The following is a 22,216-nucleotide window of genomic DNA, read 5'->3' as shown; positions in this document are numbered from 1 at the left end:
CTATTACTACCACCCTTGTCAAAGCCACTACCATTTCTTACCTGATTTCATTAAACTCCTGACCCCCGTTATCCATTCTCCAAACAAACTAGACTTTGTTTCTCTCAATTAAAACCTTTAGGAGTTTCCCTCTAAAATTCAAACAAAGCCCAAATTTCTAAGCATGGCCTGTTAATAGTCCATAGAAATAGCCCATCTTTCTTTCCAACTTCATCTCACAGAAAATTTCTACAACCACCTGGGCCTTTAAAGGCAACTTTAAGGCCTTCTCATTTTTTGAAATGATCTTGGTTTTAGTTGGCTCTTTATATCTCTGCTAAAATGTTCCCACTTCAGAAGTCTTCTCTGACTATCTAGCCTAAAACAGACACCATCACATATTTTAATTGTCTACATGGCACCTACCATTTGCTTCTATATTTAATATTTACTTTAAAGAAAACTTGTATTCTCATGCTAGAATGCTATGTATACAAAACAGCATAAAGCAGACATTCTATAACTTAAATGAACAATGAGTGAGGTACAACCATTAAAAAATATACAATAGAAAAACACTGACCTAGGAAGATGTTTATAGTATATTAAAAACAGCATGCTGTGCTATATTTCAGTATCACAGATTTATAAAATGTCATATTGCTATTCTGAGTGGCAAAATTATGGGTGATTTTTAGTTTTTTTTCTTTGTTTACCCGACTTTTTTGAATTAATGACAAGATTGTCTTTTGTATACACTGAAAAACAAAACACAGAGATTATTTAAAAAAAAATCAATGCTTACCTTCAAAAAAGGAATGACTTCTTTCATTATTGCTTTAATTTGTCGATCTAGCTGCTGAGTATCAATTCTAGGACATGGCACAGTAGAAACTTCATTTACAGGTTGCTGTGAGCTGTGATTTTCAACAGGAGTTTCTACTCGTAAAAGAAAACAATCTATTAGAAAATTAAGTCAATAACATATATGCATCTATACAAAATTCTAATGATTTTATACTAAAACAAAGGAAGACTTGTAGTTTTAGCACCCCTAATAATTCAAGTGGCAGGAAAAAAAACATTGTAAATCAGATGGGATTTTTAATTTTAAGGAACTATGATTTTTACTTTTAATCAATTCAAAAACCACACCTTCTAAGTTATTAATTGTAGTTGTGGCAACAGCACCATCTTCATCCTCAATAATCCTGCAGGTGCATCTTATATTTGTGTTTTCAGCTTCAGTCTTCATACGCTCGTATTCTCTCATTCTTGCTAATGCCTGATCTAGGTGAATCACAGTGTTACCTGCATATGGACAAAATACATATCCAGTTCTAAAATCAAAGTTTTTCATGTTGTCTTCAAACTGTATTAAAAGTCTAAACATGGGGAGAGAAAACTAGCTTTAACAAGTTCTAGATACCATATTAGTTCGGTACTGGACATGTATTATTGCATTTATTTAATCCTTAAAATAACCCTATAAAGTGGATATTACCCTCATTTTCAGAGAATTTAAAGTAACTTGCCCACAGTTTCACAGCCAGTTAAATGTAGGAGCAGGGATCTGAACTCAGATCTGTTATAGACTCTGAAGTTCCTATTTATTTCACTACATCATGTTACATCATTTAAACAGTAAACGCTGATGAAATAATTCAACCTAACACAAGCAAGTCCAGGAAAAGGTCAAAGGATAAGATATCCCAATTCTCCTGTGTCCATCTCAGAAAAAGCAAATCATAAAGGATTCTGAGAAAAAAACAATAAATGAAACAAAACAGGTGGGACTAAGTCATTTGGCAAATCACAAAGTGGGGACAATGTAAGGGAAAGGATGGGCAAGGTCTAGATTTTTCTGTAATGGGACAGGTTCAGTATAGACTTGATAGTCACTCAAAGGGAGCTAGAGCCCTTGTTGATCAGAATAGGAAAATGGGAGACTTACTGCTTTGGTACAGTGACAGGATGAGGCTTGGCCCTTTGTAGTGTAAAATGCTTTTGAAGTTATCTAAATTTTGTTCTTATCATTTGAACAAACATTAGAACAATTAGGCTTTAGATTATTATATCAACCAAGTGCCCTAAAGACCTGAATGATTAAAATACTTGAGTATCTTTTGGTTGACTAGTTTGGAGAATGAATCAGGTACCTGATTTTTCTTTCCCCTAGAAAGAGCTCAGGTTAGTTGTTTTTCTCCCTTGGATATATGCAAATTATAGGTTTTAAACCAATGAAAAAACTCCAATGTGCCAGGCTATACGCTTACCTGGGTTAACAACTAAAGATTATTTATGCTAATTTTCAGTTTTACCTCAAATTATGAAATTAATATTGTCAATGAAAATGTCACGGGAGGCATTGATACCTCAATGTTTCTCATTAACTGGAAGATCTTAAAAGATGACTTTCATTTAAGGGAAAGGAAATTAACATTTTTTGAACTCCTGTGCTACAAAGTTCTACATATTTTTCACAAGAACACAGCAAGGTGGATAAGATCCCTCATGTCCTTAGAATATGCAGTCAGGAAGGATAGATGATTTCCCCAGTATCAAAGAGTTTTAACTAAAAGTTAGAAAAGAGATTATTTAATTTATATTGATGGGTAAGACCCATTAACATCTTGCCTTTCCAGTTTTATTTCCTTATCAATGCAATTCAAAGACGTTAGGAAAGTTGTGTTCTAAAATTATTAAAAATTCCTCTTACCTAGATCATCTGTTGCAAAAGGCTCAAAATTTGAAGACACAGACATGACACTAGCATTATCAGCATCATTTTGATCACTTATTTTATGTGTTTCTCTTTCAAAGTTCTTCTCAAAAGTTTCCTAAGTTATAGTTTAAAAACAAACAAAAATCACTATCTTTTAAAACTGTGATTAATATTAAAAATTTAACAAAAAAACTAAGTTTTTCCATATAACTATACATGAAGATGTAATACTTGTAAGTTATATGAGTATTCTACTCCAACAGGACTGTGATAATAACCAATTACTAACCAGAATCACAAAGAACATTTAAATACTAAGTAACCTGTTATTATGTAGATAAACAACCAGCTGATTAAATCTGTGAAAAGTTAATATTTTTAGTTATTTCTATAACCTCTGGGAAATTCTATTTCCAAATCCTAACAAAACTAGTACTTGATATACAGAAGAAAAACATGACAGCATCATTCATACTTAAAAAGAAAATCAACTTTATTGAAATACAATTTACACAAAATGCACCCATTAAGTATACAATTTGATGTGTTTTGAAAAATATATACATCCATGTTAACTGCCTTCCCTAAAGACCATATCCATGAGCCCAAAAAGTTCTTATACAAACCTCTGCAGTCACTCTTTACTACACCTTGCTTGCATAACTTCTATCAGCAGATTATAGTTTTTCTAATTCTAGAACTTCATGTAAATGTAACCAGCATCTGATTTTTGTTCAGTGTATTTCTGAAACTAATCCATTTTGTGTTTCAGACATTCACTATTTTTTAGTGACTGAACAGCAATCCACTGTATAGATGAACCACATTTATCTATCTATTGTTGTTTGCATTTAAGGTTATCATGACTAAAGACACTATGACTATTTAGTATACAAGTATTTTGGTGGACATGTTTTCATTCCCTCTGGATGAATACCTAGAAGAGAGAAATTTCTGGGTAACCTGCAAAGTTTTTGTTTGACTTTTAAGAAACTAGCAAACTGCTTTCCAAAATTTTGCAAAATGGTTTACAATTGTACAATGCCTGTACAATTTTATACACAGTGGAGAGTTTCATTTGCTCCATTTTACACCAACATTCCTTATTGTCAGTCTTCTTAATTTTAGCTATTCTAGTTGGTGTGAGGTGGTACTGTATGGTTTGATTTGCACATTGGCCATTCATGTATCTTTTATGGGCGAAGCCCCTATTCAAATCTCTTGCTCATTTTTTTGCTTGTCTTAAAATTGAGTTGTAAAAGTTCTGTATGTAGTCTGGATCTGTCAGTTACATATAGTCACTTGTTAGGTTTATGTACTGTGATTATTTTTTCTAATAGTATCTTCTGAAAAGCAGGACTTTATTTCCAATCAACTAATCATTTGCAAAGTTTATAGTTAGTGCTTTCTATGTCCTAAGAAATCTTTGTCTACATTAAAGTCATGAAGAATTTTTTCTGTATTTAGAAATTTTATAGTTTCAGCATTTCAAGACTATTTTCCAGTTAATTGTTATACATAGCATGATTTGTGAAAGTCTCATATTCTGATTGCTACTCCATAATTATGTTCTTTCTCCTTGGCTACTGACTTTTAAAAATTTTTGGCTTAAATCATGATAAATGGGAAATTTAGGCAGTAGGGAATGCATTGTAGGGAATGGAACTATTTTGTTGCTCTTTCAAGACTTAAAATTACATGTGTATTTGCAATTTAATAGCACCCAGAGAAGATAAGGTAGTGTTTTTTCTTCATCTTAAATTTGAATTTCTCACGTCCCTTAACTTCCTTAACTCTTTTTCACACACTGAAACAAGTATGTAAAAGCTCCATAAATGGAGCTCAAAGGACTTCAGCACAGAAACATGGAGAATGAAACTCTTTACCTGCCAAATACAGTACCTATGTGGCTACTTAAATAAAATTCAAAATTTAGTTCTTCAATCACACTAGTCACATTTCAAGTAACTAATGACAACTCTATTACACAGTGCAGATACACTTCCATCACTGTATAAAGTCCTACTGGATAGCACTGCTCTAGATCCATAGGTAGGAACAATGGATGTTGAACTGCTGCAGCTGCTGATTAAATGGCATTTAAAGGGAAGATGTTGACATTAATGCTGAATTTAAATTTTAGATGAATTATTAAAGAACTGATTTCAATATTGAATAGCAATACTAAAAAGAATTATGTCAAGTCCCTACCATTATGGATTGAATATTTGTGTTTCCCTAAAATTCATATTTTTTTTGGTTTTTTTTTTTTTTGTTCTTTTTTTTTTGTGGGACCCTTGCTGGCAGCCGGGAAACGAACCGGCATTGCAGAGGCTGTAGGCAGCCTCACAGCCCAGCGCTCAACCACTGCGCCACCAAGGGAGGCCCTAAAAGTCATATGTTAACCCTGATGTGATATTAGGAGGTGGAGCCTTTGGGAGGTAATCAGGTTTAGATGAAGTCATGCAGTAGAGCCTCTCTGATGACATTACTGCCCTTATAAGAGGAAAAGACATCAAAGCAGCTTTCTATTGCCATGTGAAGATATGGGAAAGGGTGGACATCTGTGGGTCATGGAGAGGTCCCTCACAAAAAACTGAACCTGTTAGCACCATGTACTAGACTTTTGAGTATTCAGAACTGTGAGAAATAAATGTTGTTTAAGCCACTTACTCTACAGTATTTTGTTGAATCAGTTTGAGTTAAGAAACCTACTCATTAAGCGGTACAGAATTTTATTAACTCTAAAACACTGTAGGATTAACATAATCCTAAATTGTAGCAAAATTTTCTATATTGATGATATAAATCAATAAAAAACCTTTTAACATAATTAAGTAGTGCAACCTCTATGTAACTCAGAGAAAAAGGAAGGTACTAGAGTTAAGGATAAAAAAATCACTAAAAAAAGGGGTGTCCCTGGTTTGTAGGGGTTAAAGAACAGATACTTATCATTCTCATTATTTCAATGCCTAATAAACTTTCATGTAGCCTAATCTTCTATTTTTTTATGTATACAGTTGGACCACATTACATTTCCCATAAAAAGGAATACATATTTTTCAATTAGTTATAATAACTAATTCCAAGTACTGATCACTTAATCTATGTTTGATATTGTAAAGTCAATTAAACCATGTTGTTTTTATGCTCATGATACTATAGGTATTGGAGTCTGATAAAGAAAGATTTTAAACAAAAAAGATGACTTGGGAATTATTATTTTAAACATGAATATAAGTTGGAAAAAAAACTTCAGAAAAAGTGTTCAACAGTTATCAGAAGAGACAATTTTTTGAGAAAATACTATCAATACTATCACTTCAGGAAGAAACTTATAAAGTTAACATTTATCATTAACGAGTAGAAACACAGTGTAAGACTCCCAATTCACTACCTATAGCAGATATTTGCTAATCAATTATGGAACTTTTCTCAATGGACAGCCAGGTGCTAGAGTTAGCATAAAAAATAATGTATTTGATATCCCAGGACCACACAGAATCTTTTACAATAGAATCAGGTGTCTTAACCTTTAAACTTGTGATTTTCAAATCCCTGGCAAATCACCTTTCCCATTTCCAGGACATTTTTACTCTATTTAAAATTTTCTTTATCAATTTGAATATATACATACTTTTTCTTTATAGGATTCCTTTTTATCCCAAAAACTTGATTTATTTCGCCTTTACTTATTTAAGGTTTCTTATTATGATGTGACTGCTGCCTGGTATACTAAATGTCTTTAAAAGACGTAACAAATTTTACTTAAATGTCTGCTGTAAGTCAGTTTCTATGTTGTCAGTGGAGATATAAATATGGTTATTTTAGACCTTATAATCCTTCATTTATACATAATTTTTGATGTTTGCTGCCATATTTTTATTGATTTTTATAACTCATCTCAAACTAATTTAACAATCTCCAGTTTTTAAAAAAGCTAAAACCCAAATATATCTGACATACTTGCAGCAACTAACAATAACCTCTAACTTTCATTTACTGCATTTTGAAATTATATCTACATCTCACTAATCATTATTAGCTTACATCATCAGTAGTAGCAAGGCTTTCACTAGGAGTAAGTTCTGAGTTTGATGCTATCCATGTACCAGAATTCACCGACTTTACATTATCCCCTTCTTTTTCATGGTTCTCAGAAATATGTCTGGATACGATGTCCTAAATAAGGAAGTAAAAGATTTATTGACATAAAACATGTATGTTTAGTTACAAGTTTAAAAGCAGAAACAGCTTAACTGTGAGGAAGAAATAACATCAAAGATAAAACTAAAAAAAATTGCTCAGAAAGACTTCATCTAGAAGCTACTTAACTTCTGAAAAGTTTTAAATAAAATGGCAAGAAAGTACACAGAAAACAAATCAAAATACATATGGAATCAGGACATACTTCAGTCTAAGAAAGAAGTAGATAAAATCGTGAAGAAAGGAGATACCAGATAGATTAGGAAAAAATGTTAAGGTACCAGATACCTGCAATGCATATAAAGCCCTCTGTCTTAAGTAGTCTGTATTAAGTAGCTGAAGCTCGTGGAAGAGTTCAATAAGAAAATGTGGACGAGATTCATTTTGAGAAATTAGCGTAGCGACTTCAGAATAAATAGTATCCCGCAAAGCTTCAAACATGGAAAAATCACTCCCAGTTTCTGGAAGATACAAAAGAGCAGGAAGTTAATATTAGTGAAATACCTTCTTGATAATTTCTATTGCCTTGTATCATTACTCTTAGCTTTAAATTACTTAGAAATCAGAACATACTTAATTTCAGGACTTTTAAAATACAAAGAATCTTAAGATTATCATTATAAAAAGAAAATCTTACAAATATCAAGATATATTGTATACTGGAGAAATATCTGTGTGTACAAATAACATTATTTAGCATTATTTAGACAACACTTATTTCACAATGAAAAATTTGTAGAAAATTTTACACATTTCATAGATATAATCAGTAGAATTTCTTAGCAGTTGAATGAAATAAGTTAAATGTATATAATTTTCTTTTTTTGGTAATATGAACTTCATTGCAGAAAAGGAAATATGTTAATGGTGAGAACAAACTCAATGCTGTCAGTGAGACTAATATTTTAAGGCCTATCAAGTCAGGTCTACTAATTTTCTCAGGTCTCATGCTTTGATGAAAAACTGAGTATGTAACTATAATACTATAAGTCAATTTTACTGTTGTCTTATTGACATGGTATACATTGGAGCAGGCAGTGACCCAACAGAAATTTCCAGTTGCACAGAATCTAGGCAGCACTTTATAATTTAGTAATAGTTCTGCTATATGCATTTGTTGATAACATACTAGCATCACCCTTAAAGGCAGAGAGTCATACCTTTATTTCTAAAAGTTAGAAACTATTCCCATACTGATTTGTTTAATGGAAAAAACCTCTTTTTCTTCTCTTTTAAAAGGTGGCTCACCTAGCCATCAAATTCTGTTAAACTTTCTAGAGTAACAGAACCACATGTAGCTAAATATTCACATTCCACAAAAATAAGTGATAAGTTTCTAAGAAAGGGAAGGTAAACTGTTGAATATTTTAATATATTGCATTTTCAAATAAAGATGCAAAAACAAAAATTTAATTCACTATTTGCAAAAGAGGCATAAGAAAATGCAAAGCAAATGTAGTCTAATGAGAAAACTTTCCAGTAATATGCTAAACTATATAGTTAACATCTCTTGGTCTCAATTTTCATAATAAAGACAATGAATCTACAACCTCCCTGTCTTGCCTCAGACATCTGTGCATAAAATGAAATGCTATGTTAAAGTTCTCTTAGTAGTTTTAAATTGTTCAAATGCAATATATTACTACATAATTAATATTATAAGCAGGAACCACATCTCTACTTATAGGAAAACTCCAGATATTATTTGATACGTAAACTTTCAATTTATATACAATATTGTAGTTTGCGCATAATTATTTGATTTAGAAAATGTTTATTTCAAAGATTAAAAATATATTTATTAACACTGTTAATACTTCTACATGTGATAAAATTATCACTCTAAATTATATATCATTAATTATTCCCAAATTATGAATTACACCAAACACATGCTTCAGTCCACCTTCCTGCAAAAAAAAGTAGCAGAAATTTTTGCCTCTTGATCCTAGCTAAGGCTAGAAAAATCCTTGGGCTTAGTCACGCTTTCTTTATTCTATCCTGTTTTTAATTTTCAGAGGTCTTTCTTTAGAAGGGCCACTGATTATTGAGTTTTGTCAATGCTAGGTCCTTGTTTTCTTTCCCCTTAGGTCTCCTAAATGTTCACACAGGTTTTTATTGTTCACTCATGTACAGCTGCAGGAGGCATTAAAGAACATTTATAATTCTAAATCACACAGAATCATATTTAATGAAAATACATAGTGTAAAAAAATAATTTTGAATTCTCTAACAAATTGTAGTTTTCCGTGACCTTTCTTTATAATGATCTTTACATGCTTTTTCTTATAGATGTTGACTGGTAACAAAAAATGAGCAATATAGGGGCCTCCCCTGGTGGCGCAGCGGTTGAGCGCTGGGTTGTAAGGCTGCCTGCAGCCTCTGCAGCGCTGGTTCGTTCCCCGGCTGCCGGCGAAGGTCCCACAAAAAAAATTAAAAATTTAAAAAAAAAAAAAAAAAAAAAAAAATGAGCAATATAACACAAGTCATGTAATACTTAATACTGTAAATCAGAGCTAGGACTAAAAATAACTGTTTCCAAAAAAAAAATTAATGTTTTTAAGCATTTAAGAAACATAAAATCAATCAATAAAAAACTAAATAATAAAAAGGTTTTCTCTTACCCATTTGCATGTGTTGATTACTTGCACTAACAGGAAATAAAACCCCCCAAATCAGCCAATTTTATCAACCAAAAATTACAAATGAAAGGGTCCAGAAATTTGATTATGAACTCTTCACCTTTTATAGTAATCAAACAGTATATATATTATCTGTACACTAAGCTAAAAAAAATAATCAAAGCAAAGTAAATCTAAGGATTTTTAGGACTAATGGAAAAATTCTAATATAAAAATGGCACCAAAACTAAGCAGATTGTTACCTGGCGCTTCATTGCATGCATTTCTGTTAGATTGCTGTAGTATTCTCCTAGCATGTGCTGTAGGAAAGGGCAGACATAAGGATGAACATAAAATGTAGATGAATAGTAAAGACAGGGTCTAAAATGTGAATAAGTGAATGAATATTAAGAAATAAACAAATTTCTTTAAAATTGCTTGCCTGAACTAAAAATTACATCACAATGTATGGCTTATGCTCTATTAAAAAATAATCTCATCAGGGAAAATCTTGAAAGATTTGCTATAAATTTACATTAATGTGACTGATGATGACTATCATAATAAACTACTTAACTGCTCACTCTTAAAAGCTTACACAAGTAGGTGAACCTCCCACAGCTCCCAAGGGAGAAGAGGACTGTAGAACTCAAAACTAGTAGTCACATATGTTATGCTTCAATAACATAATGAAACTTACATGCTATAATGAATTTTAGGGTAATAGCTAAAACTAAGCCCTTTTTTGAAAGTGATAATTATATACACACAAATGTATACTTACACTGTTCAAACATTTTTTAATTTACCAAACAAAATCAATATGATTACATTTTTTTAAGTGACATTAAGGTCTAATATGTCCAACTTGCTATTATTTAGGTAACTGATCCAAATTTACTAAGTTTTTCAATTTCGTTCTCGCCCTCATTTTTTTACTCATTAAAGATAGCACTATTCGTTAAAGATAGTGGAAAGAGATTAATATTATAAACTTGGGGAAAATGTCAGAATCAAGACAGTAATTATTTTTGCCAAAAAGATCCTAAATGTAATATAAGACCAGGATTAAATCTTCAGATCTCCCATTTCCTAGCAATAAAACCTTGAGGAAGTTATTTCAAAATACATGCTTTTGTTATAATCAGTACTCATTATAAAGTGTTTAAAGGTATATGATGCATTTTCTTCCAGTTTTCATTGTTTTTTATTTAAACATAGTTGGAGTTATACCATTCAGGTAACACTAAATTCTGATTCCCTCCTTTGTGTTTCCAAAATTTAAATGTCTACAAATGTAAATTACTGGGTTGAGGGCTCAATTTTTGAAAAATTAAGGAAAATTGTGCCATTTTGTATTCTAGCTATTTGAGTGTTGGGAAAAAAAATAGGTACCTCCTCTGATGTTTCTTCATCTGCAAAATGGAAATAAAACCACTTCAGAGAATTATGAGGCTCGAATAAGGTGTTATTTGTAAACATATAGAACATGATACAAATGGTGGGTGTACTACGTTCATTGATAGCTTACTGGTAACTGAGAATTGAGTCTCTATTTACTGTCTCTTGTATTTGTGTGAGATATACTTATTCTTTATAAATCAGTAAAGTACTAGTACTTATTTAAACGAAAATTGTAGCAAATAAATATGACTCCATTCAATAAACACTAAGTGTCTGCCATATGTCAGGGTATTGTGCTAATATTTAAGATCAAATATGAAAGGTATTAGCTGCTGCCAAGGGACTCAAAAGGATGACATACAGTTAAACAGGCAAACACTAATGTGATACAGCCAACAAAGTGGTTTACACAGGCTACAATAGAAACAAAAAGGAAAAAAGTTAAACATGGTCTGGCTTGGATTTGGATGCAATTTTAGAGTGCTGAATAAAGATAGGAGTCCAGCAGAGAAAGGGCACTAAGAGCAAAAAGCATGAAGCAGAAAAGATAACCGCTGAGATGAGAAATAGCATAATAGCTATAGGGAAATGTCAGCACCATGGTTCAAGTTAGAGGGTGGTGAGAAATGAGTCTGGAGAGGCAGGAAAAAACCAAGTATCTGCTGGCCATATGTGTTACATTATCACATTTAAACTTAAAGGCACAGTGAAGCCAAGGTTTACAGCAGGGTATTATAATTTTATACCTAATTCTTATCCAGTAAGATTTTCAAACTAGGAATTCCAAACTGTCAACTATAAATAAATAAATATATATATATTTTAAGATTTATTTTATTTATGCATATAAGAACTGGGGTATAGACCAGAGGTGCAGGGGGTGAGAGGATTCACCAGAGACAGAGTGGGGAACAGAACGGGCAGATCTACGGAAATACAATGCTGAGGGGCAGCGGGCGAGACAGGAGGTCTGCTGTGCCATATGGGTCAGCTCCCTGGCCGGGGATCGAACTCTTGTCACAGTGGCCAGCAGTAGCTTGATAGTGCTGAGACTTTAATCCCTGTGCCATCAGGGAGACCCCTCAACTATACTTTTTTGTTTAGAATTTTATCAAAATGTGTCAAAAGCTAGTATCATACTAACACAAAATATTTTCAGTTTACATTTTCTGAAATAAGGAATGTGTACTGTATAGCTACTATAAAATCTTGCACATGACAGAAGATGAAAGACCAATTTTAAAATTTGCTTTAATGTGGAGCTTTTCAAAACCTAAGGCGAAGTCTTTAAAGCAAACCAAAAAAAGAACATACCTGAAGATATTTCTGTAGACCTATTATATTTTATTATTTTTTCCAGCTGCTCATGATTCTTTCTGCTGAATACTTTTGCTTGAACAGGCTCTTCAGTCTGGGCTGAATGTCTGTTCCTATTTTTGCAAGGTTCACATGTGCTAGACATACTGGCACTTTCATACCCTTGAGTGAAAAAAGTAACAACTGTTATCAGTTGCGACTAATTTAAATTGAAAGGGAAATTGATTTCCACAGTGAAAAAGTTCAGATAACTCGATTTAGAATGCTGTGAAGGCCTAATATAAATAGAATATAAAACAGTTTAATATGTCTTGGACATATGTTTGGAAAGCATGGGGTGAAACAGTAATAAAGCCTAATACACTTCATTTTCCTTTGGTAGCCATCTTAATGATATCATCCCAACTCAAACTATTATTGACTTAAATTCTGCACTAGACTGCAAGGTAGTAATTTTTCAGTATTGGAAATACAAGGAAGAATTTTCCAATCTATATAAAATATCCATGACAGAGATAATAGTATGGACATTAGTCAAATGTCTGCCTTTTTATTGTAGCTTTTGTGTAATATGAATTGGTTTAAAAATACCACCCATAGGTATACATATAATCTACTAAATGTTCTTTTTTTAATATTTATTTTGGTATATGGAAGGGTAGTAATTAAACTTTATTCCATATGAATTAGTTAAACCTACCATTTTCCCACTGAGTTAAAAATGCAACCTTACATTAAACCACCTTATCGAGTTTTATTTCTGGGCATTGTTTAACTGATCTACTATAATGTCCAATGCCTCTTTCATTCTATTAGGCACAGAAGTTTTACAGTATGTTTAAAAATCTGATAAGGCAAGTCCCGCCTAGCTTCACTTTTCTTGGCTTTTCTCGAACATTTGTCATTCTACATAAGCCTTGGAATTCTTATTGGCCCCTCCCAGCCAGCCCTATCAGTTACAGAAATAGTTCTGGGTATTCAAAATGAAATTATGTTAAAAATATTTGAGAGTATCTGATTTATAGATCCTAATCTGAGAACATTTTTTTTTTTTTTTTTTTTTTTTTTTTGTGGGACCCTCGCCGGCGGCCAGGGAACGAACCGGAGCTGCAGAGGCTGCGGGCAGCCTCGCAGCCCAGTGCTCAACCGCTGCGCCACCAGGGGAGGCCCAGACCATGGTTGTTTTTATACTTGTTCCATCTTCTTTCATGTTTTTAAGAATACACTATTGATTTTTATAGATATACTTTGTTAGAATTTATTTCTAAAGCTCCCCCCACTCCAATAGCTTTGAATTTCTTCCCACTCCCATTTCTTCTAGATATTACTATACTAGAGAAATATCTGCACACTTATGTCATAAACAGATAACTTTATTTTTGATAGTTTTAATATTTAATTTCTTGGGCTCTTTTACAGAAAAAAATGTACAAAATTTGTTTCCCTCCTTTTCCAGTTTTATTCCAATTACTTAATTTCTCTTCACAATGCTTTCCAAACAATACTAAATAAAGACGGTTGGAAAAGAAATCCCTGTTTAATTCTTAATTTCAACAGAAATATTTTTGGAGTATTTTCATTTACAATGGTATTTATGATTGGCATTAGTTAATACCTTGTGTATTTATGTAACTGCTTTGTGTGAATTTTAGAATTTTCATTAGGAATTACTTTAGATTTTATCTGATACACTGCTATCATGACTTTTATCCTTCAATTTGTTGATATAATAAATTATGTTAACAAGAGTGCCTTACAATGATGAATTTCTATAATAAACCCTATTGACAACAAAATAATCTTCAGATATATTTGCAGATAAAATTAACCATTTGACTTTGAATTTATATTAATAACTGAGATTGAGCTGTTTTCTTTACTGAACCTCTCGTATGAACACTTGATATGTGTTCCTGTAGTTCCCTCAAATTAGATAAACCAGTATCTTCTTTTTATCTTGACGAGTGCAGGTCTCATCTGAGTATAGTACTCTAGAGTTGCAGTCCTTTTTTGTCCAGATATGGATTATTTTACTTCTACTTCTGTGTTGTGAGATTCTCAGAAGTCAGTATGGTTATTTTTCATTGTGTGTATCTTGTTCTTTCAGTCTGGAAATTTATAGATTTTTACTTCTCCCTTGGAATTCAGGAATTTTATCAGTATACACACTAAGGTATGTATGTGCTTCCCCTTGCCTCCTGGCTGGACAACAGTCAGCTGTTTTAATCTGCGGTCTTCAGAATTTCTTTATTCAAGATTCTTCTTTTTTAATTAACTATTGCACCTCCACCTGGTTTTTTTCTCCTTTAAGTATCAGATCCGAAGTTTGTCCTTAAGCCTCTAATTTTATGATTATATATGTTATTACCTTTTGCTCTGTGTCATAATTATTCCCCTTGATTTTCTAGATTATAGGTTAAGACTTTATAGCATTCATCTTTTTTTCAAATGATCTAAACATTAAATGTGAAATTAATCTTTCCTAGTTCTAGAGAATTTGTTATTTAATCTGCTCAGGTGGCTCCTGTCATTTTATTCATGTGTATATTTCTTTCAGTAATCCTGTTTTTACTGGATTTCACCTTTTCTAGTAGTCTTTTATGTCTTCTCTCTTGCTGCAGGGGCCCTTTTATATACATGCTATATTCACTGGCCTAGTCACAACTTACACCCTTATGGCTGGACCTAACAGCTGGGTGTATTTCATGGTGGCCTGCTGCTTGGCAGCCTTGCTTCTAAGGTCAAGCAATGTTCTGGACAGCAAGTTGCCAGTCTCCCCTCATAGATACAAAAAGAAGAGCTGCTCTACTTAGTCTCCTCAGCTATAAAGAAACGCTCTCTCAGGTTCAGAGTACAGAGGATACCACCTACCTTCTCAGTGATACTCCTGCCCATTAATACCCTGAAATGGCAAAAAGACTGACACCCGACTCTCAAGGAGGAAGGTGCCAAGAACAGGAGAGACAACATGGATCTCCTCCAATCAAAATTTCCCCAGGAACCGTAGATTTCTGATCTTTGTCTAGACAATCTGAAAAGGGCCAGCAGAACCTAATGCTTTTCAGCTCGACACCCTTCAGATTACAATAGTTGCTCTGTTAGTAACAAGTAAGGTGCCATTATATACTGTCAACTTCTACTTGATATCTTACCTGGATTCAACCTTCTCTTTATTTAAGGCCATTATTAAGGACTTCGTTATCTTATTTTCATGTTACGTCACAGTCTCTAAAACTAAAGTCTAGTCACTCTCATCCATTCTGCATAAAACTTACTGGAGAAAGAGTCCTTGTGGTTATTTTTGACCTTAATACAAAACAGGCCCAGCAATAAAGGATATGATGTAATATGTAAAAAGAATGGTAGAATCGAAAACTTACAGCATATTATTCTAACAAGAACATTTATATAAGCTTCTGACTATTAAGCTTCTAACTATTACTGAATCATGTGAAATATAAATATATTCTTTTCAAAATTAAAATATATTAGCATACACAAAATTTTCTTTGAGAAACCCCAATTCTCTTTTAAAAAGTCCCATATTCAAAAGAAATCACTTTCCAAAACAGCTGAAACTATGCAGAGAAGCATGCTATAATTAATTTTTAAAAACCTGGTTTTAATAAGTTTCAAATCAGAAACATTAAGGGCAAGATTTCCATAGTCCAAGAATATGTGTGTGTGTGTGTGTGTGTGTGTGTTTAATCTTGGACACTAATATTAAAACCCAAGGGAGAGTAGGAGAATCAGTGATAGTTAATACTTTAACACTGGGTAGGCCAGCTAGAATAACAATAGCAACAATATCATTTCATTATTATTATTCCCTCACTCCCATTCTGTTTTCTTAGTATGAGGTACAGCTAGAAGAACTAGCACTTTCGGCTTTGTCAGTACATCCAGTTGTTGTATGTATTGTAGGGAAACAGTTCAGTCATGGCATCCTGGAGACGTTGCACATATCCACATAGGCCAGCTAGGTAAAGACTAAACTGCATTGTCAATCTAAGTCATGGCAGAAGGCTGTATGGTTCTCCTGGGACACAGGGCATTGAAACACAGGAGGCTAGTGAGGAGCTGCTATGTGGCCATTTCTCACTTAACTCCCTTTTGCATATGAGAGTTTCACATCTCCTCCCAGGTTCTGACTAAACAGGAGACCTTTCTGTCTCACCTACTGAGGACACATCGCCATATTGTAAAGTGGCTTAGCTGCAGTACAGCACTGACCCCTCAGCAGCACTCTTCCAATTGTCATCTGGCCCCTTTTAGCGTTACTCTAGTGGCATATGGGAACAAAGAAAGCGGGCACATTTGGCTATTCTTCTTTTCTTTGCCTATTTAAGTAATAAGCACTCTGCATCTAAAAAGGATATTCCTTTACTGGCCACATCTCTTAGGCCTTGCTTGACCCAATGCTTGATACCCATTTCATCTCAATTTTCATTAGTGAGCAACAGGAAGGGCAGGAGGAAAAAATATGAAAAGATTCAGGCAGGGACAATTAGAACCCAGTACACTGATAGTTTTATACCATTTTCCAAGAAAAGAGTAATGAAATCTAAACTACATGACCCTAATTCAAAATAGAAAATGAGTCTGGTAGAGTAGAGCCAAATTATTTGGTTATGATAACCAAATCATACATCTGATAATTGAAAAACCCAAGAAGGTAAGCAATCATGCTCAACTAGTAAGATCTAATTTTGAAAATTTAAAAGATGATTATCATGTACTTTGTAAAATTTTACTTCACAAAAATATGTACTTTTATATATAAAGACCTAAAGATTAAAATATATTACCATCATGTGAACTTAAGTTAAATGAAGATTTTCCATGTTATTTCTAAAAGACTGTCTACATATGCAAAAAACATGTGTGAAGAAATAACTCTAGTTAAATCTGGGACAGTGTAACTGCTTATACTTTCTCTCTCAGGACAGCACCTTAACTAAAACTATGCTGGTCTATTTGCCATAACCTTCCCTCCCCATTTCCTCTCATCTTTTTATTTTTGTCCTGACTCTATACTTTTCTTATTGAAAATTTGGAAGGCTTTCCAATCTTGTCTTCCTCCACTTCCTTTACCACTTCCTTTAAGACATTCTTTTCCCGAAGAAATTGTGGCTAGAGAAATTGACAGCTAGAGAAGCTAGAGAAGCTCTAGCTCAGAGCTTCTCAGACTTTAGTGTGCCTAACATATTAAAACAACTGGAATCTCGCTAAAATACACACTGAAAAACAGTGCATACTCTATGCAGCTGGCATAAGGTAGTTTGCATTTCTAGCAAGTTCCCAGAAGATGCTGATTCTGTTTGTCCATAGGTTCACATTTGGATAGCAAGGATTTAGATGACTTGTTTGATTTTGCCATGTTAGTACGTTACACTCTATTCATTAACTTGATTTGGCTATCAAGTCTTTTTGTTTTGTGTGTATGCCCTCCACAGAATGAATCACAGTTTGCCCTTAAGCAAGTTCCCAAGATTCTTTGTACAAAAAATGTTTAAGTATTGCCCACTCAAATCAGCTAAATGAGAGAATATTGTGATAAGTTTTTCTTCACATATTCATATGACAAAAATGTCTTTTGTGGAATACAAAGTATCATGGAATTAAATGTACAGTAAGTAATCCAAAGGCTCTCTTAAAAATAACAATTATTATCTACTTAAGTCACTTCTCTTAGTGCCACCAGAGATTATTTTTATTGGAGAAAGCAGTAGCTGTACTTTCATGCTCCTTCCACACTGGAAAATGATCTCAAGGAAGATTATGTGTATGATGAGAAAAATGTAACCCCTCTTGAAATGTGCTTACTTAGCCATCAAATCAGATTCTACACAAAGGGGTAGAGGCAGGAGCCAAGGATAACAAGAAGTACTAAAATGAAAAAGGAAGTATATTTATTTTTTTTATAGCCTGCTTTTCATCAGATTTTTCAAGTGTTTCATTACCCCAAAATGCCGCCAAAGTTTACAGGTAGATTTTTTACTACAGGATTTCCCAGGACCTTTAATATACTTTAACGTATTGTTAAATTCTAAGAAATAGTAATGATCACTGATTTTTCAAACTTTTCTTAATATAGGTCTAAAAGTTCATTCTTAAGCACCAAATATTCTCATTGAACACAGAATAACTCTTAAAGCCACAGCCAGAAAGTATTTCTTGCAAATTTGAAGGAACAACCTTCAGTAATATTAATATTAGAGACTGCAATTGGTGTAGTATTTTTAACTAACTGCTAGATTTCAGTAAATCCTTCGAAAAATCAAAGAAAATCTTTTTTTTTTTAAGTGGCATGTAGGTAACACTAAAATGAGAACTTTGTTATAATGATACTTAATGGCAAGATTCAATAAAATGTATATATGTATTTTTAACCTTTTTAGGATTCTGTTTCCAAAGGGCTAAAAGTGGCTTTATATTATATTCAAACACTGCAAAGTGGTTATTAAAGGTCCACATTTCTTTAAATGAATCAATCAAAGATCTAATTAAATTCTAGATGACAAAAGTTATAGATGTAAAAATTAAAGGGAATAGTAAAACTCGGGCATATTGTTTTAAAGTAATGTACACGATTTGGAAAATATCTGAGTTTTCCAAATAGCAGTAGTCATGTATATAGGAAATATAAGAAATTTAGTAAGCAGGGAAAAAAGAAATGCTGTATTTTAAAATAATTGTATTTGATAAATTTTGTAAAATTACTAAAAATGACTATTAAAGTAGGTGAAGAATAGTACCTACCCATCTAGTCACAAAGATATTTACTACGTCAATATGCTGGTCTAAGGTTACCAACATTTACATGGCTCAATAGTCAACAAATTTCCATACTTACCAATATTTTTAATTCTGCTTTTCAATTGAGTAGAATGTCTCTTCTTACTCTTTGACTTGGGAGTTTTATCTTTAGATCCCACACTTGCCTGTGCAGATGCTTTCCTTGTCTTGAATGTTTTAGTTACTGTTGTTGGATCTACTGGATCAGGCATACTGCTAAAGCTTTCTAATGACTCTTCATCAAACTGGCGTCTTCTTCTACTGGTGTCTAGTTGATTTTTGCGACTACTATTAGTAGGTTTCTCTACAGACACTGCAAATCCAGGCTTGATAAATGGCTTTTCTACTTCACCTTCTTGGTCATATAACCATGGTGTCCTACTGTTTTCCATCTCCTCTTCAGGCTGTTTTTGATTCCTTACCAATGAAAATTAGTTTTACAAATTACAGTGAGAAATTTCTGTATTTACTGAAAACTCCAGATCTAAATAATTTATAGTTTCTAGATTTAGGTAAATAAAATCAACAGGGTATATTTTCCAAAAAAAAAAAAAAAAAAAATCCATTAGATCTGTAAATATTATATAGACTAGTGCATTAAATTACTTTAAAATTTTGTTTTGGAGCTTTCTTACTAGATCATTTTTACTGGCAAAGTTCCAAACCAAAGATTTAGCATTCATGAAAGAAAGCATAGGAAAGAAAAATTAAGGAAAATAGGACATAAAAGGAAGAAACAAAAGACTTGAAGGAATAGCTGAGAAAGAGCTATAGTAGAGGATTTGAGAACATATACAGATCTGTGTTACCTAAAGAAGTTCCAACAGAACCAGAATTTAATAAACACAAATGGCCATGCATCTAATAATTTCTCCTCATATTATCTAAATTCATTCTGTTGGTCTAGTTCCAGTTTTCAAATTTTATCTGCTGAACATTGGCATTGCTTAATACATTAATATGCTATTCACTGGTCATCAAAGTTTGGGGAAAAATAGGCAAAACAAAGTTAAACAGGTTGACAGGATTTCTCAGAACTTTTAATATACCATAGGAACAAAGTGAGCAAGAATGACAAGGACAGCAGTATTCCTAAAAATATAATTTAGGATGTACTGACCTTCAGGATTTAACTCATGACACAGGTTAACAAATCTACAATTCACAGGCCAATTTCAGCCTGCTACTTATTTTCATATGGCGTGAGAGCTAAGAATGCTTTTTTTATTCTTAAATAGCTGAAAAACAATTAAGTTTGTAACACATGAAAATTGTAAGAAATCCAAGTTTCAGTGCTTATTCAGCTTTATTGGAACAATGCCATTCATATTTGTTGAAATATTATGTCTGCTCTTGTGCAAAAATGAATGGCAAAGGTGGATGGTGGAAAAAAGAAGTGAATGGCAAAGGTGAATGGTTATGACACTGTGTAACCTGCATTATTTACTATCTAGCTATTTACAGCGAAAGTTTTCTAACCCTGGCTCATGACCAAAACAATTCATCTGACCTCTTATTATCTCTAGTCATTTAATTCAGGAAACTCCTAGTAGCTGAGATTTGGGGAGGAGAGAAGGTCCGATCTGAAGCAGATCAAATCATCTAAAATAATATTAGATATACATCCATCCTTTTTTACTATCAATTATACACAAAATATGTAATAATGAAGCAGGGGCTATTCCAGTAGGAAAGCCTACATTATACTTTGATAAATGCTTATTGCTTATGATAGAGATTCATGGAACAATCATTTCTGAATGGAAACTGTACACTAAGCATTCATGTCAGGATACTTTAATAGAGATTTAAAATAAGGTCAGGCAGCTTAATCACTGGATTCCTAGAGGTGACTACAAAGTTGAATTCTACAATGTTTTGGTTAAGTGAAAAAGCAAAACAAAGATCCATGACTTAAATTATTATGTGTTTTGATGCTAGTTCAAGAGCCTGAGACATGCCCAATCACATAACTAAAAAGATGTGAATTATACATCTGTAAAGGGTTAGGAGAGAAAAACCATATACTTTTGACCTTCAGTTTTTATCCATCAAATTTTTTTTTAAGTAAATAGTGGTAACAATAAGACTACACACACACACACTGAAATATACACACATATATATATTCTCAAATATAATTTTTTCCAGCCAGCTCACTAGCAATCATTTTCTGGTTTAACAGTCATTTAAAACACTATCTATAAAAATGCTTAGAGCCAATCCAACAAGTCTTTCAAGCTATTTGAGTAAAAAATTATATTTGGGAAAAGTATATTAAAAATAACAAATGTGAGAAACAGAAAGAAATCCTGACTATCACTTGAGATCATGAATCGCTAACATTTCCTTGCCTAAAATTTTTATAATCTAACTACTCAACTTTACATTTGGATAGGGCTAGGAACCAATTCTATACAGGGGCAATGAATCAACTATAGAAGTCATCACTTTACAACAACTCTCCTCTAATAATTTTAATTTCTAATCCTAAATCAATGAATTGGCATAATCTGAAAGACAGATATCAAATCAAGGTCATAAAATACTCTATACATCAGGTCATATTCTTTCAGAATGGATTTTAGAGGACACCCTGCTAACAAATCAGGGCTCACAACAGGTATATACCTGAGAGACATCTGATAAGATGTCAAAGTTTCACATACCCAACACTATCAAACCAAACTTCCTATGTCTTCAAAGTACATAAAATCAGATATAGTCACAAAAGTGGTGTTTAAGCAAACAATGGATTATGTTTTAGTCAAATACCTTTGTTTTTCTGCTCCAATAGAAGAACTGCTTTCAAATGGTTTCGGAAAAGCCATATATTCTGTTTTGCCTGAAGGATTCTGGGCTAATGGCTGCTGATGTTCATTAGGTGTAGAAATATTCTGAGGAAAATCTCCAAAATTAGAAGGAAATAAAGGGCTGATGTTCACACCTAATACATGAAAGTAAAGAAGCACTGTTAGCCTTTATATGAAACTAAGACAGTTTTAATTAGATGTTCTGTTAAAATCCAACAAAATAAAAAATTGTTAATTAAACTAACATTTATATTCAATCACCTCTTTACAGCTCAGTCTACATTTTAAGCACTGGTGACACAAAGATAAATAATGATCTTTAAGGGCTAAAAGCTAGAAATAATAGTACCTGA

The 22,216-nt window shown here is 32.8% G+C and overlaps 1 protein-coding gene across 19 annotated transcripts in view; it reads right to left on the bottom strand.

Moving 5' to 3' along the window:
• PCM1 (pericentriolar material 1) overlaps positions 1–22,216 on the bottom strand; it is an 86,166-nt gene that overhangs the window by 15,427 nt on the left and 48,523 nt on the right. For 7 of the 19 annotated variants that reach the window (XM_037526319.2, XM_037526329.2, XM_037526326.2 and 4 more), the window contains 9 exons: positions 21,826–21,997; positions 19,109–19,467; positions 12,250–12,414; positions 9,795–9,851; positions 7,199–7,371; positions 6,755–6,886; positions 2,699–2,819; positions 1,135–1,290; positions 785–918 (listed from right to left, as the gene is read on the bottom strand). In XM_037526319.2, the coding sequence (XP_037382216.1) occupies positions 785–918; positions 1,135–1,290; positions 2,699–2,819; positions 6,755–6,886; positions 7,199–7,371; positions 9,795–9,851; positions 12,250–12,414; positions 19,109–19,467; positions 21,826–21,997 (1,469 nt within the window). The remainder of the gene's footprint in view (positions 1–784; positions 919–1,134; positions 1,291–2,698; positions 2,820–6,754; positions 6,887–7,198; positions 7,372–9,794; positions 9,852–12,249; positions 12,415–19,108; positions 19,468–21,825; positions 21,998–22,216) is intronic. The other 12 variants (XM_037526332.2, XM_037526336.2, XM_037526333.2 and 9 more) reach the window with 3 other exon arrangements.

This window comes from Talpa occidentalis, unplaced genomic scaffold (genome assembly GCF_014898055.3).
Source record: "Talpa occidentalis isolate TD23 unplaced genomic scaffold, MPIMG_talOcc4v2.1 talOcc4.4, whole genome shotgun sequence".
NCBI lineage: Eukaryota > Metazoa > Chordata > Mammalia > Eulipotyphla > Talpidae > Talpa > Talpa occidentalis.
The sequence above is the reverse complement of the archived record's forward strand: the minus strand, read 5'-3'. Positions and strand labels throughout refer to the sequence as shown.